The sequence below is a fragment of the Microcaecilia unicolor genome, chromosome 10 (assembly GCF_901765095.1).
Source record: "Microcaecilia unicolor chromosome 10, aMicUni1.1, whole genome shotgun sequence".
Classification (NCBI taxonomy): Eukaryota; Metazoa; Chordata; class Amphibia; order Gymnophiona; family Siphonopidae; genus Microcaecilia; species Microcaecilia unicolor.
In genome coordinates, this window is record NC_044040.1 from 93,684,020 (window position 1) to 93,707,491 (window position 23,472).

The following is a 23,472-nucleotide window of genomic DNA, read 5'->3' on the forward strand; positions in this document are numbered from 1 at the left end:
GAGGGTTAGGGGGGCTGGAGACCCACCGGATCTCCAACCCTCCCTGAACCTTGGGGGGATTGTTTGGGGGACCGGCGGTCCAGTGGACCACCAGCCCCCCTGTCACTGGGGGGGGGGGGGTTGTTGGTTGGTCGCCCACTAGGCCACCAGGGACTGTTTGTTGAGGGCAGTTGGGGCTTGAGACCCACCGGATCTCCAGCCCTCCCTGAACGTGGGGGGGGGGGGGGATCGACGGGGGGGACCAAAGGTCCGCCGGAGCTCCAGCCCCCGTTGCTCGGAGCAGGGATAGTTGGGGCCTGGTGGTCCCATGGACCTCCAGCCCCTGTGTTTGACAGGTTTGGGCTTTTGACAGCCCAGACCTGTCAAAAAAGTGCGGGAGGATTGTGCTGAGCGCATGCTCAGGCACAATTCTCCCACACTTCTACCCCATGATCAGAGATAATTGCGTGCTTAAATTTGAATGCAATTATCTCTGATCATAGGTCTAATAACACCCCGTGCTTTTCCAGTTCTATTTTTGGAGCGCTGTTTGGAACAGCGCGGGGTTTTGATCATTTGAGTGTGAGAACTGTTGTTGCTAACACAGACTGCATTAACAATGCATGTCTAACAAGATATAATTCTCACATTCCATTGGGGCAGGTAGAAGAGAATAAAGATGCCAAAAAGTTTCAGCTTCTTTAAAACTTACCAAATGACTGATTTATCTTTCAGCTTCCACTCAGCGTGTTCAATAATTATTTCAGTCTTGGATTTGATGCGCATGTCACGCTAGAATTTCATGAATCTCGAGGTGAGTGCTTCTTATTGGCAGTATTATGCCTCTTCTCATCCATGGGTCTTGAGTTGAGAAAACTGTTCATGAAGACAGTATATGAAATATATTTATTTTTAAAAAGTATCACTTCTTCATTTATACACATATGTGAGTCTCAAAATGATCTCTTGCTATTCTCAATACAATCTCTTTTCCTATCTATATATATCCAGAAAAATACGATTTGAATGTATAGAACAACATTATAAACACTGCAGCTGAGAATACCTAAGCTCCAGTGAAGGAATGAATGCAGGGCTGTTTATGCCAATGGGCAAAATGGGCATCTGACCTGGGATCCTACGTGAAAGAGGCCTAGCCACCCATTGGAGGAAGGCCATTGGATCACAAGGCTGATCTGCCCCCCCACCTCTTTTCTACTGCTACTGCTGTGCCTTAGAGTCTGGATCCATGGGAGCAATGAAAACGAACCAGGCCCAGCATCAAGATCAAGGAGCCTTTGAGCATATGCACTGACAAAGGTCCTAGTGGTCCTGCCCCCCTCTGACACATATGGAATATATCAGAGGGGATGGGTCCAGCAGGGGCCTTCGTGATTGAGAGGAAATGCTGGACTTGTTGGGGGGGGGGGAAGGAAAGAGAAAGAGAGAGGACACTGTTGGATTTGGGGGGGACAGATAGAGAGAGGGGGTGATGTTGGATGGGTAGGAGGGAAGGAAGAGAGTAGGGGAGGGGAGAGAGAAGAAATACTGCATATGAAAATTCTGCAGGAAACAAAACACTTCTTGGAATCACTGTGGATTGAAATTCCATGTGTAAAGGGGAAAAGGATAATGATAGGAGTGTACTACCGTCCGCCTGGCCAGGATGAACAGACGGATGCAGAAATGTTAAAGGAAATTAGGTACGCAAACAAACTGGGCAACACAATAATAATGGGTGATTTCAATTACCCCCGATATTGACTGGGTAAATGTAACATCGGGACACGCTAGGGAGGTAAAATTCGTTGATGAAATCAAGGACAGCTTTATGGAGCAGCTGGTACAGGAACTGATGAGAGAAGGAAAAATTCTAGACCTAGTCCTTAGTGGAGCGAATGAACTGGTGCGGGAGGTAATGGTGCTGGGGCCGCTTGATAACAGTGATCATAATATGATCGGATTTGATATTAGCTTTGAAGTAAGTATACATAGGAAATCAAATACGTTAGCGTTTAACTTTAAAAAAAGGAGACTATGATAAAATGAGAAGAACGATGAAAAGAAGACTTAGAGGAGCGACTGTGAGGGTCAAAAATTTACATCAGGCATGCATGCTGTTCAAAAACACCATCCTGGAAGCCCAGGCCAAATATATTCCGCATATTAAAAAAGGAGGACGGAAAACCAAACGACAGCCGGCGTGGTTAAAAAGTGAGCTAAAGGAAGCTATTACAGCTAAAAGAAAATCCTTCAGAAAGTGGAAGAAGGAACCAACTGAAAATAATAAGAAACGGCATAAGGAATGTCAAGTCAAATGCAAAGTGCTGATAAGGAAGGCTAAGAGGGACTTCGAAAAAAAGATTGCGTTGGAGGCAAAAACACATAGTAAACATTTTTTTAGGTATATTAAAAGCAGGAAGCCGGCAAAAGAATCAGTTGGACTGCTAGATGACCGAGGAGTAAAAGGGGCGATCAGGGAAGACAAAGCCGTAGCAGAGAGATTAAATGAATTCTTTACTTCGGTCTTCACCAAGGAAGATTTGGGTGGGATACCGGTGCTGGAAATGGTATTCAAAGCTGACGAGTCGGAGAAACTTAATGAATTCTCTGTAAACCTGGAGGATGTAATGGGGCAGTTCTACAAACTGAAGAGTAGCAAATCTCTTGGACCGGATGGTATTCATCCCAGAGTACTGATAGAACTAAAAAAATGAGCTTGCGGAGCTATTGTTAGAAATATGTAATTTATCCTTAAAATCAAGCGTGGTACCGGAAACTTGGAGGGTGGCCAATGTAACGCCGACTTTTCAAAAAGGTTCCAGAGGAGATCCGGGAAATTATAGACCGGTGAGTCTGACGTTGGTGCCGGGCAAAATGATAGAGACTATTATTAAGAACAAAATTACAGAGCATGTTCAAAAGCATGGATTAATGAGACAAAGTCAACATGGATTTAGTGAAGGGAAATCTTGCCTCACCAATCTACTACATTTCTTTGAAGGGGTGAACAAACATGTGGATAAAGGTGAGCCGGTTGATACTGTGCATCTGGATTTTCAGAAGGTGTTTGACAAAGTACCTCATGAAAGACTCCAGAGGAAATTGGAGAGTCATGTGATAGTAAGTAGTGTTCTATTGTGGATTAAAAACTGGTTAAAAGATAGAAAACAGAGAGTAGGTTTAAATGGACAGTATTCTCAATGGAGAAGGGTAGTTAGTGGGGTTCCCCAGGGCTCTGTGCTGGGACCGCTGCTTTTTAACATATTTATAAATGACCTAGAGATGGGAGTAACTAGTGAGGTAATTAAATTTGCTGATGACACAAAGTTATTCAAAGTCGTTAAATTGTAGGAGGATTGTGAAAAATTACAAGAGGACCTTACGAGACTGGGCGTCTAAATGGCTGATGATGTTTAACGTGAGCAAGTGCAAAGTGATGCATGTGGGAAAGAGGAACCCGAATTATAGCTATGTCATGCAAGGTTCCACGTTAGGAGTCACGGACCAAGAAAGGGATCTAGGTGTTGTCGTTGATGAAACGTTGAAACCTTCTGCTCAGTGTGCTGCTGCAACTAAGAAAGCAAATAGAATGTTAGGTATTATTAGGAAAGGAATGGAAAACTAAAATGAGGATGTTATAATGCCTTTGTATCGCTCCATGGTGCGACCGCACCTCAAATATTGTGTTCAATTCTGGTCACCGCTTCTCAAAAAAGATATAGTGGAATTAGAAAAGGTGCAGAGAAGGACAACGAAAATGATAAAGGGGATGGACCGACTTCCCTATTAGGAAAGGCTAAAGTGGCTAGGGCTCTTCAGCTTGGAGAAAAGGCGGCTGAGGGGAGATATGATAGAGGTCTATAAAATAATGAGTGGATTTGTGTAATATATGGAAAGGAATATATTAAATTTTTTTCCTTAACTGGGGCTCTGGGGAGGCCGTTTGGGGTTTTGGTGGCTGGTGCTGGCTGGAAAAGGTTTAAATTTAGTTTGGGAATTTTTAATAGACTTAGGTGAAGAAATTGTGAGATGTTTCTTAAATATGGTTTTTTAACAAAAGAATAACCCATGATTAGGTGGGGATTGTACTATAAAATATTTCTTGGTGTTTTGGGTACAGGTTAGGTTAAAATTGACTTTAAAATTCTATACAAAGTAAGTTTTGCATTAAGTTCTATGGGGGAAGGGGAAGCCAAAATGGAGATTCAGTTAGGACAGTCAAGATTCTAAAACAGATAAGGAAAAAAAACAGTCTTTAGCTGACAGGCTGATTGGTTGAGGGATGTTAGATGTTCCTCTGGTGGGGTGAGTTGCCAGGGAAACTTCTGAGCTGAGATAGGGGAGAAGGTTGAAGCACTGTGAGTGAAAGGACGTGTTGGTGGTGGTCTGTGAGAAAGAAAGAAAATAGTTTGATGTTTGGGCTATGGAAGGTATAATTGCTGAGGAGGACCATTGAGACACAGGTTGTGGGTGACTGGTAAGAGTGAGAGAGACTGTGACTCTGGTTGGTAATTGTACTAAATGAGAAAAACTATAAGGATGTCAGGAAAAAGTTTGAAAGGATTTAAAGTATGACAGGGGGGACTGAGGTGAATTTGATATGTGGAAAAGGAAACCTTTAGGCTGTGTCTGTGTGAAAGGTGTGTTTGTGTGTTAGTGTTCTGTGATCAGTGCAGGGTTTGGAATCAGACTGCAGATTAAAGAAAATCCAGCACTGCTTTTGTATGAGTGTGCTGTATTCTCAAGATTGATTTGATATCTATGCAGGGTAAAGTTATGTATTTATGTGAGGTTTGTGGGATGGAATGTTGTATTACTATCTGAATAGGGAATGTGTTACTGTGTAAGATCCCTGAATGCAGTGCAAGAGCCTTCTGCAGCAGCATAGAATAGGGAATTAACAGAGAGAAATAGGCTGTGAAGTGAGTAATCCTGTAAATGATTTTGTTTCAAATAGAGAGTGTAGCCACAGTATTGAGAACTGATTAATTGTCACCAGAGTGGAGTCAGTTCCTGAAGAAGCACAGGGAGCTTAGGATTTTGCCTCCTATTTGATTTCATTAATGTGAGGTTTAGGAAGAAGAAATCTGTGAATTATCCTCTGCAGGGTTTCCGGCTGAGCTCCAACGCAAGAAAGAAGTCACCCAAATCAATTCAACTACAGCTAAGTGACCTTTGCAAAGGGTGCTGAAAGAAATATGTTTTTTTGCCCAACATTTTAAAGGAAAAGAAGGAAAAGAACCATATCAAATATCAAAAATCCATACTTACCTGACCTGGTCTAAGTGTTCTGGTTCCAGTGAGATCCCTGCAAAAACATCAATAATACACACACTCAAATTCTTAAAGCAATAGCAAGGATAGGAGAATAACAACAAACATATGATTTTGATAAAAGACAATTTAAATATTCATCCGAAAGGGTTCCTTTCTGCCTTTTTAGGTGATTCTGTTGAAAGAAATATAAAAAGTAAAGGGTATAAATGTAGTTCCACATTTGAATGTTGAATATGTTATTGCAGTTCTATTAAACCATAAACTAACTTTGAATTTGAGATTATTTGAATTAAAATTTGCTTGCATTTGTATTCAATAAACAAAAAGATAATTTGCTAATCTGAGGGATTGGTTCTTCCATATCAGAAACAAATCCTAAATTTTAGCTTCTTTTCCTCCTTTATTCTTTGAGAGTAAAGGACGAGGTTAGTTTATTTGTTCTACCCCCTCTGCTGTAACGGTGTGTGCCCTGGATATTCGCCACGACTACAACATCAGGTATCTGGGAGCACACCACAAAAGTCCAGCCGAGAGGGGTAGTTACAGTTGAACGGGTAGATGTGAAGAATCTGTTCACGCTTTCCAAAAATACTAGGACTAGGGGGCATGCGATGAAGCTACAATGTAGTAAATTTAAAACGAATCAGAGAAAATTTTTCTTCACTCAACGTGTAATTAAACTCTGGAATTTGTTGTCAGAGAATGTAGTAAAGGTGGTTAGCTTAGCGGAGTTTTAAAAAGGTTTGGACGGCTTCCTAAAGGAAAAGTCCATAGACCGTTATTAAATGAACTTGGGGAAAATCCACTATTTCTGGGATAAGCAGTATAAAATGTTTTGTACATTTTTGGGATCTTGCCGGGTATTTGTGACCTAGATTGGCCACTGTTGTAAACAGGATGCTGGGCTTGATGGACCTTTGGTCTTTCCCAGTATGGCAATACTTATGTACTTATGAATGAAGGAGAAGGGAAGAAAAAAGAGAGAGTTGAGGGGAAGGGAAGAAAGAGGGGGAAATTATAGCACATGGATGAAGGAGAAAGGATGAGAGGGGGAATGCAGCACATGGATAGAGGACAAAGGATGAGAGAGGGGAAATGCAGCACATGGATGGAGGGGAAGGAAAGAAAAGAGAGAGAGAAAACATGTACAGTGATACCTCGGTTTTCGTTGATATTCCGTCCGAAAACAATCAATGAAAACCGAAACAGATGAAAACCGAGGCAATTATTTCCATATGAATCAATGTAAATCCAATGAGCAGGAGAACGAGTGGGTTGCCCTTTGTTTTTGCAAAATTATCAGCGAAAACCGAGGCAACCAACGAAATCTGAGACAAATTTTTCACTAAAACAATCAACGAAAACCGAAACCAACGATAACCGAAGTCAACAAAAACCGAGGTTTCACTGTACATGGATAGAGGGGAATGAACAAGAGGCAATTCAGTACATGGATAGAAGGGAAGGGATGAGAAGGGGGTAATGCATTATGTAGATAGAGGGGAAGGGACAAGAGAGGGGAAATGCAACACATAGATAGAGGGGAAGGGACTAGAGACGGGCAATGTAGTCCATGGATGGAGGGGAAGGGAAGAAAAGACAGAGGGAAGAGGTGTACATGGATGGAGGGAAAGGGATGAGAGAGAGGCAGTACATATAGAAGGGAAGGGACAGAGAGAAAGGCAATGTGGCATGTGGTTGGAGGGGAAGGGCCCAGAGAGGGGAAATGCAGCACATGGACGGAGGGAAAGGGGAGAAAAGAGTGAGGGAAAACATCTGCATATATGGAGAGGATGGGATGAAAATAATGAGGGAGGAGATGTACATGGATGGAGGGGAAGGGAAGGAAAGAGAGAGGAAGGAGGTGCCTCACATGGATTGAGGAAAGGAGAAGAAAACAGATGGAAAGCTAGATTTGAGAAAGGGGTAGAAAAATGGAAGAAAGCTGAATGTGAAATATTAGTGCCAAAGATGGATGTAGGATAGGATAGAAAATGAAGAGAACAGAAATACCAAATGGACAGTAGGCCCTGGAAACAAGAGCACAGACAGAGGGAAGCAGAACCAGAGACTGGGATCAATGTGATCAGAAAAATAAAACCACACCAGACAACAAAGGTAGAAAAATAATTGTATTTTCATTTTAATAATTGGAATATGTCCATTTTGATAAGTTACAGCTGTTCTCTTTATATTTTGTACTGTACAGGAGGAAACGGTCTCTGTTTCCTGATATTGTGCTGCATGCAGAGTCTGGCTTATTGGGATTTCAGATTAATTTTTTGTACATATTTCTACGTTTTGTTTGTGGCACTTATTCTGTTTTTGAAGAGGGACAGTCCATGTTCTGCATGTGTGACTGAAGCTAAGTGAATAGGGATCTGTAGTAGTCCAGCTTGCACTGTTTTCCAATTGGTGTATGTTCTAGGGCTCACTGCGGTTTTCATGGTGTTGCCTTTTTCTAGGTATGTTTTTGTACGAGTTTTGGAAGTTGGTGCTGCTATGAAATGATAGATTTGTTCTGTAAGTCCTGAGTGACTTTTATAGGGTTTTGTATTGCTTCACAAGATACCTGGTGCTGGAGAGGGTTTATGTTGCTGTTGCTGAGATGACACCAGAATCAGACATTTATTTTGTATTGTGAGTTCTGTGGGGAAATGTCCTGGTTCTGCATTGTACCCACTATTGTGTCAGTAAGGCTTTAATAGATGCAGAACATGTGATTAAATGTAACACATTGATAGTCCAGTGTCAGTGGTGTAGCTAGCACTGAATTGGCCCTGGGCTGAAAAATTAAGTTGGGCCCCTCTCTATAACACCATCTCTTCCAAGCTATTGGGGGGGGGGGGGGGGAGGGGGGATGCACATATCCCAAAGCTGACATATTACAATTAATAAATTCGGAAAAAAAATACTTTTCTTCTCTCTTTGTTGTCTAAGCACTACTTTGGTTCTAGTGTCTGTCTTCTGCTTTTCTCTGTTTTTCTTTTGACATTTCTCTATATCCAGCATTTATATTTTCTATATCCCTATCCATCCTGTTTAGCATCTTCCTTCTGTGTATCTGTCCCTATCTTCCCCCCATGTTCGGTATCTCTTCTGTGTGACCCATTCATCATAACCCTGTGTCTCTATCCCTCCCCTTGTATCCAGTATTGCCCCTCTGTGTCCTTGTCCCTATGTTCCCCCCAGAGCCAGCAACTCCTGTGTCCCTGTGGGCCTAAGCTCAAAGTGGGTGGACAGAACATTTTTTTCTCTGCTTCTACCCTCCCCCCACTCTCTACCTCCCAACTCAAAATATAAATACTTTAGCTAATGAGGATCCCTAAGGTCTGATAGCTGAAGACTCCCTCCAGAGGCAGCCAGAACTCCCTTTTATCAAGCTTGCTAGACATCAGAAATGTCCATGAGTCACCAGTGCCAGCATCCCATACATTCGTAGTTGTTGGTGACTCAAGGATGTTATTGCTGACTACTGACCTTGCTAGAAGGAAGTTCTGGCTGCCTTTGGAGGAGTTCCTCAACTGGTGGTGCTTGGGTATCTCCTAGGGTTACCATATTTTGTCCCCCCAAAAGGAGGACACATGCCCCGCCCCCACCACACACCCCGCCCCATTTCACACCCACCACGCCCTCGCTCCGCCCCGTCACCCCCCTACCCGTCACTCCCCTCCCCTTACCTTACTACTGCCCTGGTGGTCTAGTGACCTCTTCGGGAAAGAGCCCCCTCTTTCCTGCCCGGAGCGCTGCCCTGCATGCATCCTTCCTCTTGGTGATCTCGGCGCCGATTCAAAATGGCCGCCGAGAGTTGAAGTCTCGCGAGGTCACTTCAACTCTCGGTGGCCATTTTGAATCGGCGCCGAGATCACCAACAGGAAGGATGCATGCAGGGCAGCGCTCCGGGCAGGAAAGAGGGGGCTCTTTCCTGCCCCGAAGGCGGAAGAGGTCACTAGACCACCAGGGCAGTAGTAACTAAGGGGAGGGGAGGCTAGCAATCTGCCCATTTGTCCAGATTTCTGGACAAACGGGCAGGCTGGTGGGCGGGACGGCCTGCCCACCAGCCTGCCCGTTTGTCCAGAAATCCGGACAAATGGGCAGATTGGTAAAACCCGCCCAGTTGCCCGGATATGTCCTCAAAAAGAGGACATGTCCGGGTAAATCCGGACATATGGTAACCCTAGTATCTCCACCAGCTACAACAAGGTTGGGGCTGGTGTTAGACATGCTGGAGCCCAGTTCAGAAAATAAAGGAGGGATCCCCCCTGATCCCCTCTCCTCCCCTGCATCATCTGTCGGATATAAGTACAGGGATTTTATTCCTTTTGTTTTGTGAGGTAGCTTGTAATCCAGTTATCCACATTATGATCATGTAGTGGAGTAGCCATGCCCTTATATTAGCCATTTCAAAATAATAAAAATATTAACAACTCGCATGTCGATTCAAGCCCAATAAATAACCACTGCTGTTGCCCCAAGAGTCTCTCGGTATATTTTGGGTTTGTTTGTTTGTTTTTTAATTACTTAGACCGAGTGTTCTCAGGCAATGTGGGCTAGCTAGTTAGGAAGTCCATTTTTTGAATGAGTGTGTGTGTGTGCGTGATTCTAGGTTGTTCCATGTTTATTTTCCTTTACCTGTGAGCCAAGCGCTTGATTCTGTGCTGATGTCCTGGTCACTTTCCTGTGTGGTGCCAGTGTCAGCAATGGGGCTCCAACAGGAGGCTGCGGATGGGAACAGTTTGCACCTCAGGTGGTTGCTGGCGGCACTGGTTCTCTCTGGTGGCGCTAGCGCACTCTGTCGTGCAGTGCAGTATTGTTTCGAGATTGGACCCTCACACTGGAGGTCGTGATTCGACGCTGGCCCTGGGGAAGTCCTCTTATATGGGGTAGTGGAGACGGTAGGGATATGACGGTAGGGATACAACGTCACTTACTATGTTACTACGTTACTACATTAGACTCGAGTCTATGGGACTCCATTCTTTTATCTATGCTAGAGATGTCACTATTTACATCCCCTTTCGAGGTGGCATCAATGGAATTCTCCACAGAATTAAATTGGGCCTTGACTTAATGGATCCCTGGGCCTCCGAATTTAGGCTTAAAAAATTTGGATAAGACTAAATTTTTGGTGTTAACCAGTCTGTTTGACCATGATCTCTGAAGCAATTTTAGCATTAACTGCATTACTTATCCCTTTGAAACCACTCTTAAAATAGTGGGGGTTGATGATCGGAACTTATCCTTTGAATCTCAGGTGTCCTGTAGTCACAAAATTTTTTAAGGTACTTTGGAAGCTGAAGCGAATCAGGCCCTTTTTTTCAATAGATATTTTCAGGTTACTTGTCAAGTCTCTAATCTTGGCCCAACGTGATTATTGTAATTCTATCTATGCTGGTTGCAAAGAGTATGTTTTAAGGAAGCTTCAAACTGCCCAGAATACTGCGGCCAGGCTAGTCCTGCATGTGCTGTGCTTTGGAAGGGCTACTCCACTGCTGATTCAATTGCATTGGCTTCCTATTAAGGCGAAGGTTGTTTTTAAGCTCTGTGCTCTCATATTTCATACTTTATATGGCAATGCCTCTGATTATATGTTGCCCCTTGTCACTTTGCCTTCTCGCAATGCTACCTATGGTGTGAGAGACTACCTGCGTCTTCATTTTCCTACCTGTAAGAAGGTAGTCTGTAAGTCAATTTATTCTGCTACTTTTCTTACCAAGGTACTAAGTGGTGAAATTCTTTGCTGAAATCCCAGCATGATTACTTAGTTTTTTGCAAGTTTTTGGAATCTTTCCTTTCTAAAAAATTTGTTAATTGATGCTGATGCCCCCATTGCATATGTATTTACAATTCTTTCCTTTGTTGATATTTGTTATGTATGGAATTATAGTTTTTATTTCATATTTTGTACTGTCTTCTTGTAGTTTGTTAGCCACATTGAACTTGAATTTGTGGGGAAAATATGGGGTATAAATATCATAAATAAATAAATAATGTTAGTCTAGAACTAAAGGGCAATCCCTCTACTAAACCTAAATTATAACATTCTGGACAAGGTACCGGCTACCATATTAAGGTAATGGTCTTGTTAATTGGCTCCAATCAGGTGAGATTTATGCTGGGCAGGAATACTGAAGACAATGCCCAGCTATTCTATAATTTCTTGTCAATAGTAAACGCACTGGATACCCCCACCACAATTTCTCTAGACACAAAGAAGGTTTTTGATAGCCTAGAATGGATCTAATGAGAGTTTTGGAATGGCTTGGGTGTGACAGGAATTTCATGCAGTGGATGCACGTCTTTTACAGCACCCCTATTTCTAGAATAGTTGTCAATAGTCTTTTATCAAACCCTCTTAAACTAGGGGAGAACAACTAGTCAGGGGTGTCCACTATCTCCTCTTTTGTTCAAAATGGCTTTGGAGCTTCTTCTTATTGCAAATTTGATAATCTCCTAATGTCTGTGGAATTAAATATCCTAATTTTGAGTGCAAGTTGAATGCATATGCAGATTTGTTATTATTTTTAACTAGACCTAGGTAGTCTGTCTCAACCCTATCAAAGGTGAGGCACTCATAATCCTCTGCCTATAAAGTTAACTGGGATAAGTCAGAAATAAGGCTAATGAATAAGTTCACAATGCAAGAGGTTATAGGTGATCATGGCTTCAAAAAGGCCCCCATACAAGTGAAGTATTTAAGGATTCTTTTTTTAACAAAGATGTTGTGCAACTAACGGATGTCAACATAGCAAATATCATTGAAATAATTATTTCTATAACGCAGTGTTGATTTCCACTTCCACTTTTGTGGTGGGGCTATAGTGAAGTAGTTAGAATGGTAAAGATGCCCCAGATTAATTATATCTTGATTGTGCTTCCATGTCTATGTGCTAGGGAGTTTTACACCAAAATAGATAGGTTGTTAGTAAAGTTTTACAGTACAGTAAGTGTCTCTGGATTGCATTAGACACATTTAAAACTTCAAGAGAAGGTGGGAGTGAGGGTAGTTTCAGATATACCACAATCTCCTGTGATTGGGTACATTCTGGGTAACTTTTGTTCCTAATTCTCCCTCATCCCTCATTTTGCTGTGAGTTGAGGAGGAACTAGTGTCTACTAAGCATTACTTTGCTGAATTTCCTTCTGAATTCTGCCCTTATTATGTCAACACAATACACCCTTGTTGAGCTGGATAAAGAATTTGTTCTTTTTGATGGAATTCAGCCTTTAGCACAATTTGGCTAAATCCTAAACTCCAAAATCAATAACAAAACAGATTCCAGAGCCAAGGTTGTAGTCACAGGTAGGCCTAAGTGGGCCTGGACACACCCATTTTGGGTTTGGGCCCACCCCGCACCAGTGCATATTTGACAGTCGGCATGGGGGAAGCAAGTTGGGCTCAGCTACAGTCCTGCATCTTCCTTTCTCCCACCCTCCCTTAACAAGCTTTTCTCTTCAAAATGTTGTTGACAGTGGCAGTAATTCCAACATGCTGCCTGCAGCTGGCCTGGAAGCCTTCCATATCCCAGCCCCCCTGATGTAACTTCCAACTTCTGCCTGCGTAGAATGCAGCAGAAGGAATGTTGGACATGGTAGTGGAGGGATGGGTGGGTGGGAAAGAAGGAGGGACGGAGAGATGCTTTATTGAGGGGGAGGCAGAGAGGAAGAAATGTTAGATATGGCAGCAGAGGGGGCAAAAGGACAGATGCTGCATGAGAAGGAGAGAGAGGTGTTGGACCTAGAGTGCAAGGGGTGGGGGAGAGAGATGGTGGACAATGGAAGAGAAGAAGGAGGGAAGAAAGAGGGAGAGGTGTTGGGATGGAAGAAAGGGAGGGAAAGATGCACAGAAGGGGAAGGGGAGAAAATGTTGGAGTTCTTGCACAATAGGAGGGAGGGAAGAGAGGGAGAGAGAGATGCTGGAGCACAGGGGAAGGGGGGCACGAGGGAAGAGAAAAGGGACAAGAAGGTGCTAGGGAGTGGAGTAGAAGAGACAGGGAGATATCAGGCTATGAGGGTGGGGAGGGGAGAAAGAGTGCGTACATGCTAAGCTAGAAGACTGGAAAGAGGAAGATGTGGGAGAGATCAGTGTGGGGAATGAATGAGAGGAGGATAGTGATTGCAGAGGGTAGAAATATGGTAATGGAGAGTAGATTTTTCAAGATGGCGTCGGACTTAACGGTCGTGTCAAAGTGAGCTCCAGGCCCTGAGTCTTGCGACCTGTAACCCTCATAACCAGCTCATAACCGGCTCTGGAGAAAATACAGGTAACATCCTGACCAACCCAAACCGACCGACAAATTGATCATAACACCCTAATTACCAGCAGCAGTGCCCATCTTACCTGGTCTTAGCGAGAACGGGTTTAGCGAGAGACGACCCTGTTTTTGCCTACATTACCCGACCAAGATCCGGCTGTTCATAACCGGCTGCTCATGTCCTTAGTTAAAAGGGAACTCGACTGAGGCAGCCCCGCTCCATATTCCTGCCTGAAATATCACCTCTGAAGGGTTCTGGACTTCTCGAGTCTCACTCCATGCCACGAGGTCGAGCCCGACCTAGGAGGAGTGCACCAGGCCTGGGCGGTGGAGTGGAGGAACAAAAAAGTGCACACGTCTTATTTGGCTGTCACTTTCATCCAACATAACCCATGAAGTACTGCCCCGTTCTGCTGAAGGTGAACACTTACCAAGACCGATCATCTAGTTCGGGCGGTACCGCAGACGCCCCTTCAAAGTCCAGCATTGTGACCACGTCAATGCTTCCATTTTAATGCACCGCAGATTTCAACTACAAGACTGTTTTTAACACTGGAGTTGAAGAAAAAAACAGTATTCATTACGTGAAACTGTTTCAGTACCAAAAGACGTTTTAAGTGAGCAGCCTGACCACGCTGCTAGATGGCCCTGATCTTAACTGTCTCTCATTTCCACCCGCATCTTGCGGACCGGAGCACCTCTAAACACCGGATCTCTAATGTAACACCGTGGTGAGATTACCGTGTCTGCGGAGCTGCCACTTGTGATTAACCTGATCACGCTGCAGAATTCAGCCCAGTCTTGAACCATTACCTGCTGAAGCCACGAGTCACGCTGATGCCATGTGATTTAATTTTCAGCTGCAAGGCCTTAGAATTACTCACCATCTTGCCCCTCGTGGCGGCAATGCTGCCTGAACGGCTCTGACTGTTTACTCACCGCACTCTGACACCTTATAGAAAACCTTATAGACCTGATTCAGACCCCCCCCCCCCCCCCCCCCCCCGGTTGGGCACCACTCTCCATAATCTGTATAAAGCTTGACCTGAACTGAACTGATCTGTTCCAAATCCTGCCTGCGTCTTCTGCCCCAGCCTGCATCGTCTGTTCCTGCCTGCACCCTCTGATCCAGCCTGCATCATATGTCCCTGCCCGCATCTTCTGTCCCTGCCTGCATCGTCTGTTCCTGCCTGCACCCTCTGATCCAGCCTGCATCTTCTGTCCTTGCCTGCATTGTCTGTTCCTGCCTGCATCCTCTGCCCCTGACTGCACCCTCTGATCCAGCCTGCATCTTCTGTCCCTGTCTGCATCGTCTGTTCCTGCCTGCATCCTCTGCCCCAGACTGCATCATCTGTTCCTGCCTGCATCCTCTGCCCCTGACTGCATTATCTGTTCCTGCCTGCACCCTCTGATCCAGCCTACATCATCTGTTCCTGCCAGCATCCTCTAATCCAGCCTTCATCGTCTGTTCCTGCCTGCATCCTCTGATCCAGTCTACATCGTCTGTTCCTGCCTGCATCCTCTCCCCCAGCCTGCATCGTCTGTTCCTGCCTGTGTCCTCTGCCCCAGCCTGCATCGTCTGCTCCAGCCTAAACTCCAGTCCAGCCTACATCATCTGTTCCTGCCTGCATCCTCTACTCTGGCCTGCATCATCTGCTTCAGCCTGCTCCTGCCTAACTCCAATCCTGCAACCTCTACTTCTGCCAGCATCATCTGCTCCAGCCTGCAGTTTAAACTCCAATCCTGCAACCTTGACTCCTTTGTTCCAGCCTTCAGCCTCAGCTCCAGTTGCCTCACCTTGTTTGTGACTGTTAGCTAACGCTTAGGACTGCCTGAGTCTATACATATGGCTCCATTTCACATTCTCCTCCTAGTACTATCCCTTCCCAATCTACTCCACCACTCGAAACCACTATGGACTACAATTATACATTGCCCTTTCGTTTATTATACTACCTCTCCATCTCTCTTGTCCTCTTCCTCTCTCCTTGCTTTCTGCCTTCAACACTTCATCCCTTCCATTTTACCTTCCCCATTCTATCTGAACTCATCTCACCTTCATCGCCTTCATCGCCACTCTTCTCCTACTCTCCTCAGTACTCTTCTACTCCTTCTTCTTCTCTCTGCCGGAGACATCAATCCTAATACTGGTCCCCCCCCCCACCAACCCTCCTCCTATTTGCACAGGTCGCACCGTGACCTCTCCAATCTAATCTCTATTCCTCTCCTCTCCCCCTCGTCTCTGCTCTTCTCATGCGCGCTATGGAATGCCCACTCCATCTGCAACAAACTTCCCTATATCCATGACCTTTTTACCACTCGTAGCCTCCATCTACGTGCGATAACTGAAACTTGGCTCTGTCCTGATGACTCTGCTTCAGTCGCAGCCCTCTGCCATGGTTGTTATCTCTTCTCCCATACTCCTCGCCCTATTGGCCATGGTGGTGGTGTTGGTCTTTTACTCTCACCCTTTTACAAATTTCAATCTCTTCTGCCACCTCAGTCTCTCTGTTTTTCTTTCTTTGAAATCCACTCCGTCCGTCTATTCACTCCTTTGCCTCTTCGAATAGCAGTTATTTATCGTCCCCCTTATAAATTCCTTTCATCCTTTCTCAGCGACTGATGCTTGGCTTTCCTTCTTTCACGATCCTTCCTCCCCCTCCCCCATCCTTGGTGACTAACATTTATGTTAATGATCCCTCCAACTCTTACGTCTCTCAGTTCTTCACCTTGACATCCTCCTTCAATCTTCAACTATGCTCCACTTCCCCTACCCACAAAAATGGTCACTGTCTTGGTCTTATCTTCTCCTATAACTGCTCCCCCTCTAATTCATATATCTCAAATCTTCCCCTTTCTGACCATCATCTAATAACCTTCACACTTAAACTTCCTCCCGCCCAATCCCGTCCAATCCTAACCAATTTGTCTCGGAATCTCCAGGCCATTGACCCTACTACCCTATCCTCCAAAGTCTCGAACCTCTTCTCTACCACTACACCATCCAAATCTGTCAATGATGCTGTTTCTTCCTACAATACTATTCTATCCTCTGCCTTAGACACTCTTACCCCTCTCATGCCCTGTCCCATAAGACGTACCAAACCCCAGCCCTGGCTAACCCCTAAAATCCGCTACCTACATTCCTGTACCTACTCCACCGAATGCCTCTGGCTGAAATCTCATGCCCTTGCTGACTTCAAATTCATGTTGACCTCCTTCCAATCTGCACTCTTGCTTGCCAAACAGGACTACTACATCCAACTGACTAATTCTCTCGGCTCAAACCCTTGACTTCTCTTCGCCACACTAAACTCTCTCCTCAAAGTGCCTCCACCCCCAACTCCCCCCTCACTATTTCCCCAGACCCTAGCTGAGTTTTTCCATGACAAGGTTCAGAAGATAAACCTCGAATTCTCTACTAAACCACCCCCTCCTCTCCCTCCCCTTATCTCTCCCCTTGTCCATTCCCCTATTTCCTCAACCCCTCCGTCCTTTTCCTCCTTTCCTGAGGTCACTGATGAAGAAACATCACATCTTCTCTCATCCTCTAAATGAACTACCTCTGATCCCATTCCTACCCACCTTCTTAACACCATGTCTCCTACTCTCACCCTTTTTATTTCTCATATCCTCAATCTCTCTTTTTCCACTGCAACCGTTCCTGATGCCTTCAAACATGCTGTGGTCACACCGCTCCTGAAGAAGCCTTCACTTGCCCCTTTATGTCCTTCCAACTATCGACACATCTCCCTCCTCCCCTTCCTTTCCAAGTTACTTGAACGCGCCGTTCACTGCCGCTGCCTTGACTTTCTCTCATCTTATGCTATTCTTGACCCACTCCAGTCTGGCTTTCGCCCTCTTCATTCAACTGAAACTGCACTTACAAAAGTTTCCAACGACCTGTTCCTGGCCAATTCCAAAGGCCTCTATTCTATCCTCATCCTTCTCGACCTATCCGCTGCTTTTGACACTGTTGAACACAGCCTATTCCTTGATACCCTGTCTTTATTAGGATTCCAGGGCTCTGTTTTTTCCTGGTTCTTCTCCTACCTCTCGCTTTGCACCTTTAGTGTACACTCCGGTGGATCTTCTTCCACTTCTATCCCTCTACCAATCGGTGTACCTCAAGGTTCTGTTCTCGGTCCTCTCCTGTTCTCCATCTACACTTCTTCCCTTGGCTCTCTGATATCATCCCATGGCTTTCAATACCATGTCTATGCTGATGACTCCCAAATCTACCTCTCTACCCCCGAAATCTCAACCACCATCCAGACCAATGTCTCAGCCTGCTTGTCTGATATTGCTGCCTGGATGTCTTGGCGTCATCTGAAGCTCAATATGGCCAAAACCGAGCTTCTAATCTTTCCCCCTAAACCTACCTCCCATCTCCCCCCTTTCTCTATTTCAGTGGATGGCACTCTCATTCTCCCTCTCTCATCTGCTCGTAACCTTGGGGTCATTTTTGACTCCTCTCTCTCCTTCTCTGCTCACATTCAACAGATCGTCAAAACCTGTCATTTCTTTCTTTACAACATTAGCAAAATACATCCCTTCATCTCTGAGCACTCTACCAGAACCCTTGTACACACTCTTATCACCTCTCGTCTTGATTATTGTAACCTACTTTTCACCGGCCTCCCTCTTAGCCATCTCTCTCCTCGTCAATCAATCTAAAACTCTGTTGCGTGACTCATGTTCCGCCAAAGTCGCTATGCCCACATTAGTCCTCTCCTTAAGTCACTTCACTGGCTCCCCATCCATTTCCATATTCAATTCAAACTTCTCCTATTAACCTATAAGTGCATTCACTCTGCCGCTCCCCAATACCTCTCTACTCTTGTCTCTTCCTACGTCCCCCCTCGAGTACTCCGTTCTGTAGATAAATCTCTCTTATCTGTCCCTTTCTCCTCTACTGCGAGGAGTCTTGAACTTTTATCTCACTGCACCTCACGCCTGAAATATACTGTCATGTTTTCAAGGCAGAAACTAGGTTCGTGATCCCTTGGGCCACTGCCGTGGAGCAGTGGCAGGCAAAACCACCCCACACCAGAGACAAGGCAGAACTCTGACAGAAACAGCTAGACTTCACCTGCGCTTGACCGCCCTTCCCCTGGAGTTGAGCCCCTGGGTGCAGGCGGCTGGCAAGACTTACCGGACAGGGCAGGCACTGGATATCTACTAGGCTGAACAGGGACTGAGGGTTAGAGGGGAAAGGAATATACATGGGCAGCAAGGCAGGAAACTGGGCTAGGACTCACAGACAGACAATACTACACAAAGCAGGAAATGGACAAGCTAAAGGACAGGAACTGAAAGCTGCCACGCAGCCACTAAAACAGGGTACAAATACTGACAGACAAGAGACAGGACTGAAAGCTGCAGAGCAGCCACTAAGCAAGAGACAAGACAAGCAGAAACTAGACAAGGAATACAGACCAGAAACAAGACTAGGGAAATAAACAAATAAACCTAAGCTAAACTACACACAGATTAACTAGACAAGGAACTAAACAAGAAACCAGACTAGGCAGAAGTGCAACAAAGCACCAACAAACCAGGTGTTATGACCTGGTGAATGTGAGCCCTTGTGCCCCGACTGAGCACGGTGAAGATGAAGTGGCACCGCACTCGATCAGGCAGCCAGACAACCCCTAGCTTCACCTGGGAAGCGACCACCGTTCCCTGGGAGTTGAGCCCCCAGGTGCAGGCGGCCACCAGGACTTCTGGAACCGGCGGGGTTGCACAACCGCTGACCAGGCTGGCAGGCAGACAGACACAGTCCAGGAGCAAAGAGTCACTGAAGCAGCAAAACAGAGAGCAATCCGAAAGTCTGGGCAGGCAGCAACACAACGCGTGGTCAGTAAACAATCCAAGATCAGGAACACAGGAAAACACTGGAACAGAAGAAGACCACAACCTCTAAGCGAATAGAAGCCGAAGCATGGAAGGACTGGAAACAGGGCTTTAAATAGAGCAGGAATTAGGCTCAACCATGAGCAGCTGTTCCAAGATGGCTGCCCCCATCAGCAGAGGTGCCTACATCCAAATATGGGCTTCCTTCCTGACCTCGTTACTCCAAGATGGCTGCCCCCTCCTGAGCTAGCCAAGATGGCTGCTGTCCATGATCCAACCCGGATGACGGCTGCTAGGTTAGGAAACAGAAACCAACCCATCCTGGAGAAGTGTAGCAGAGCGTAACACCAGGGACCTTAGACAATGCAAAGGCAAACTCAGAAGGTTTCCAGGTGGTTAATAAACCCATCAGCCGCTGAAGCTCAGCTGCAGGAATCATGAGGCAGCTACGGGTGAGGCTAGCTGCCAAACTTCAAACCAAGTCTGGAGGGCTGGAATATCTGGCCCGGACCGAAAAGAAAGTCTGGAAAGTCTATGGCAGCCACCGGTTCTGGCCACCGGAGGATGAGAGGAACACAAACCAAGACACAGGCAGAAAGCATACTGAAGCACAGAGAGGCTTAACACACACAGGTGCAGTATAGTGGAGTAATCAGAGCCATGCTGGAAGCAGCCAGCACACAGTGACAGAGACAAAACTAACTCAGGAAGAAAAGACAGAAGCCAGCTCAGAAGCTGACCGCTGGAAATAAGGTGAGTCTGAGAGGGGTCATGACCACAATCGTGACATAGACTTCCTGAGCCTGTACGTCTAGCCCCGTCTTTAGCCGTTTTCAAGTCCAAACTCAAAACCCACTTCTTTACCTCTGCTTTTGATTCCTAACTCACTTGCCCTGTCCTTTATCCTCACCTCTTTTTCCCTTGCCCTTAATTGTTCTGTCTGTTTACCTGTCTTATCTAGATTGTAAGCTCTTTGAGCAGGGACTGTCTTTTATGTATGGTGTACAGTGTTGCGTATGCCTTGTAGCGCTATAGAAATGATAAGTAGTAGTAGTAGATTAAAAATTAAAGGGAATGGATGGCTGTAGAAGAAGTGAGCTGGAGAATGGGAAAGCTAGTGGGTGAGAGAAGAAGATGGAAATTTGATAGGCAGCTGAAAAGTAAAAAGAAGGAGAAGGGTGAGAAAAATGGTGAAATTTGAGTGGACAGAGAAACAGAAAAGACAATAGGAGAGGAAAGAGCCAAGAAGAAAAGACCAATATGTCAGAAACAGGTGTAGTGAGGGAATAGAACAAGACAGACGAGAAAAGACAAATGGACAGCAGCTGCTTGAAGGGGAATTAGCAGAGGATATACAGGAAAGCAGAAAAGAAAAACTGGAACCAACATGATAGAAAAATAAAATGTCCAGACAACAAAGGTAGAAAAAAAATCCTTTTATTTATAATTTATTAACTGAAATATGTTAGCTTTGGGAAATGTACATAGCAGATGTCTTTGTATCATAGTCACTAGAAAAGGAAATGCATTTCCCTTTCTATTTCTCCAGTTTTGCAGTAATGCTGAGTTTAACTTCTTGGGATTCTGAGTTTAATTTTTGTCTACATATTTTTATTTCTAATTTGTGATCCTTTGTTCTGTGTTTGGTCTGTGGGTGGGATAGTTGTGACAGATAAGGAAATTGGAAGAACCAAATCACCATCCCCCCCAAAACACCAGAGACCAAACTGTTAACCAGTAGCAAAATTACAAACCGTCAAGCACACCAACATTAAATATAATAAATATGTTCCTATGCCAATAGGCTAAATAAACACAGTCAACAAATCAGCGATAATCAGAAACTGGATTGAAACTGAACAATTAGAGCTATTGTTTATGACAGAAACATGGCTAAAAATTAAATATGACCCAGTACTACTTGACCTGTTCCCACCGGGTGATAAAATAACACACATCAACAGGACCAAAAAGAAAGGAGGGGGGGGGGGGTTGCCTTAATATTCAATCAAATCCTTTTTTACACTAGTGCCTGTTACCAAACACATATCACCTGAAATTGAAATCCTGGTATGCAAAATCACAGACACAATACTAGCTGGACAACTATGCTGCACACTATTTTACCAGCCTCCAGGAAGGTGGTTCAATGCCCTAGACAACTTCATGGACTTTACATCAAAGATCTGCACCAACTTCTTGAATGTCCTCATATTAAGAGACATTTACCTACATCTAGAAAACCATCTTGACACCAACACTAGCAAACTTCTTTAACCAAGGGAACCTTAAAACAACACCAACCACCTCATCCTATGCAAAAGGTCACCAACTAGACATACTAGCTTACAGGTTCTCAGCCAATAATAACCATGCATACTATGCATACATAGGAATCACAGCTAGGAAGAGGTGCCATGGACAGATCACAGCAAACTCACCATTACACTCCAATGGTAAGAGAACGGCAAGAACAGGGAACTGAAGACACCACACACTATTCTAACTAGAGGAAAAGTGGATAGTAATAATTTCTGGTCTACTGCATTGAATGACCAAAAAAAATAACACCTAATAACATCCATTTTATGAGAAACTGGGATGAACTAAGTAGAAACACACTGAACGAAATAGCACCACTCAAAGAGAAAACAAAGAGAAAAAGTCAACCATGTCCATGGTATCACAACAAACTATTAGAGACGAAAAAACTTTTCAGAAAACTGGAAAGAAAATGGTCCAAAAACAAATCAGACATGAACAAAACTATATGGAGGAAAGCTCTAAGCAAGTTCAAATACAGTATAAAAAGAGCTAAAGCAGAATACTACAACACATATGTATGTCCAGAAGAGATAACCATTAAAAAATATATATGAATAATGTATTAAACACACAAGCTCTGCTAACATCAAATGAAACACTACCAACAGCAGGAGAGCTCGCACAATATTAAAGGACAAAATAACAAAAATAAGATCAAACCTAGCCGCAACATAAACATTCCTTACAGATTTCCTACACGAATATGAAGCCAACAATGATCATACCGAAGCCAACAGAATCTGGTCATCCTTTAAGATACATACAACCAGATCAGTTAAAGCACTGCTGACAAAGTATTCACACGCCAACTGCCTATTAGATAGCAGCCCTAACTACATGATGAAAAACCCATCAGACTGGTTCATTGACCACCTTACTGAACATATAGAATGTATGTTCTCAAACGGGCTTTTTCCTGTTGATAAGGGCGACACCATACTCACCCCAGTTCCTAAAAACACCACCAGTAATGTCAACAAACTCACAAATTACATACCCGTTGCCTCAATACCATTACTGACCAAAACGATGGAGAGCCTGGTAGCACAACAACTAATAGGATATCTAACGCATGCCGCAATCCTCCACAGCTCTCATTCAGGTTCCAGACCAAACCTAGCACTGAGACAATCATAACCACCATGATAACAAAAAATTTAGAGAAATAATAAGTCACGGCCAGTCAACACTACTACTACAATTCAAAATGTCAAGTGCCTTCAACCTAGTAGATCACACAATACTACTGACCCTGCTCGACAACATAGGAATCACTGGAGCAGTAGCGACCTAGTTCAACAGCTTTCTAAGAACTAGATCCTTCATTGTCAAGATGTCCAATCAGTATTCAATCTCCCCAATATCACTATTTTATTCAATGTCATGATGGCTCCACTCGGCATGAAACTGGAAACACTGGGATTTAACCCATTCATATAGTCTGATGACATCACTGTCTACACACTCTTTAACAACAGCACCACTGAGATATTGGATAAGGTTAAAAAAGGGCTGGACCTCATGGAAAATTGGGCCACAATTTTCAAACTTAAACTGAACCAAGACAAAACAAAACTCCTTGTTCTATCCAGCTCGCACAATCCAACCACTCACCAAATCCTCACAATAGACCAACAAACATATCCAATCAAAATACAACTTAAACTACTGGGAATCATCATCGATAAACACCTGAGTCTCGAAAATCAGGTTTCTGCAGTCATATCAAAAAGCTTCCACATACTATGGAAATTGAGAAGAATCAGAGACTATTTCC

At 44.4% G+C, this 23,472-nt stretch overlaps 1 protein-coding gene across 1 annotated transcript in view; it reads left to right on the forward strand.

Moving 5' to 3' along the window:
• Positions 1–23,472, forward strand: part of DGKI (diacylglycerol kinase iota) — a 1,705,262-nt gene that overhangs the window by 952,351 nt on the left and 729,439 nt on the right. Inside the window, 1 exon segment of the mRNA XM_030215620.1 lies at positions 715–793. Within this exon segment, the coding sequence (XP_030071480.1) occupies positions 715–793 (79 nt within the window).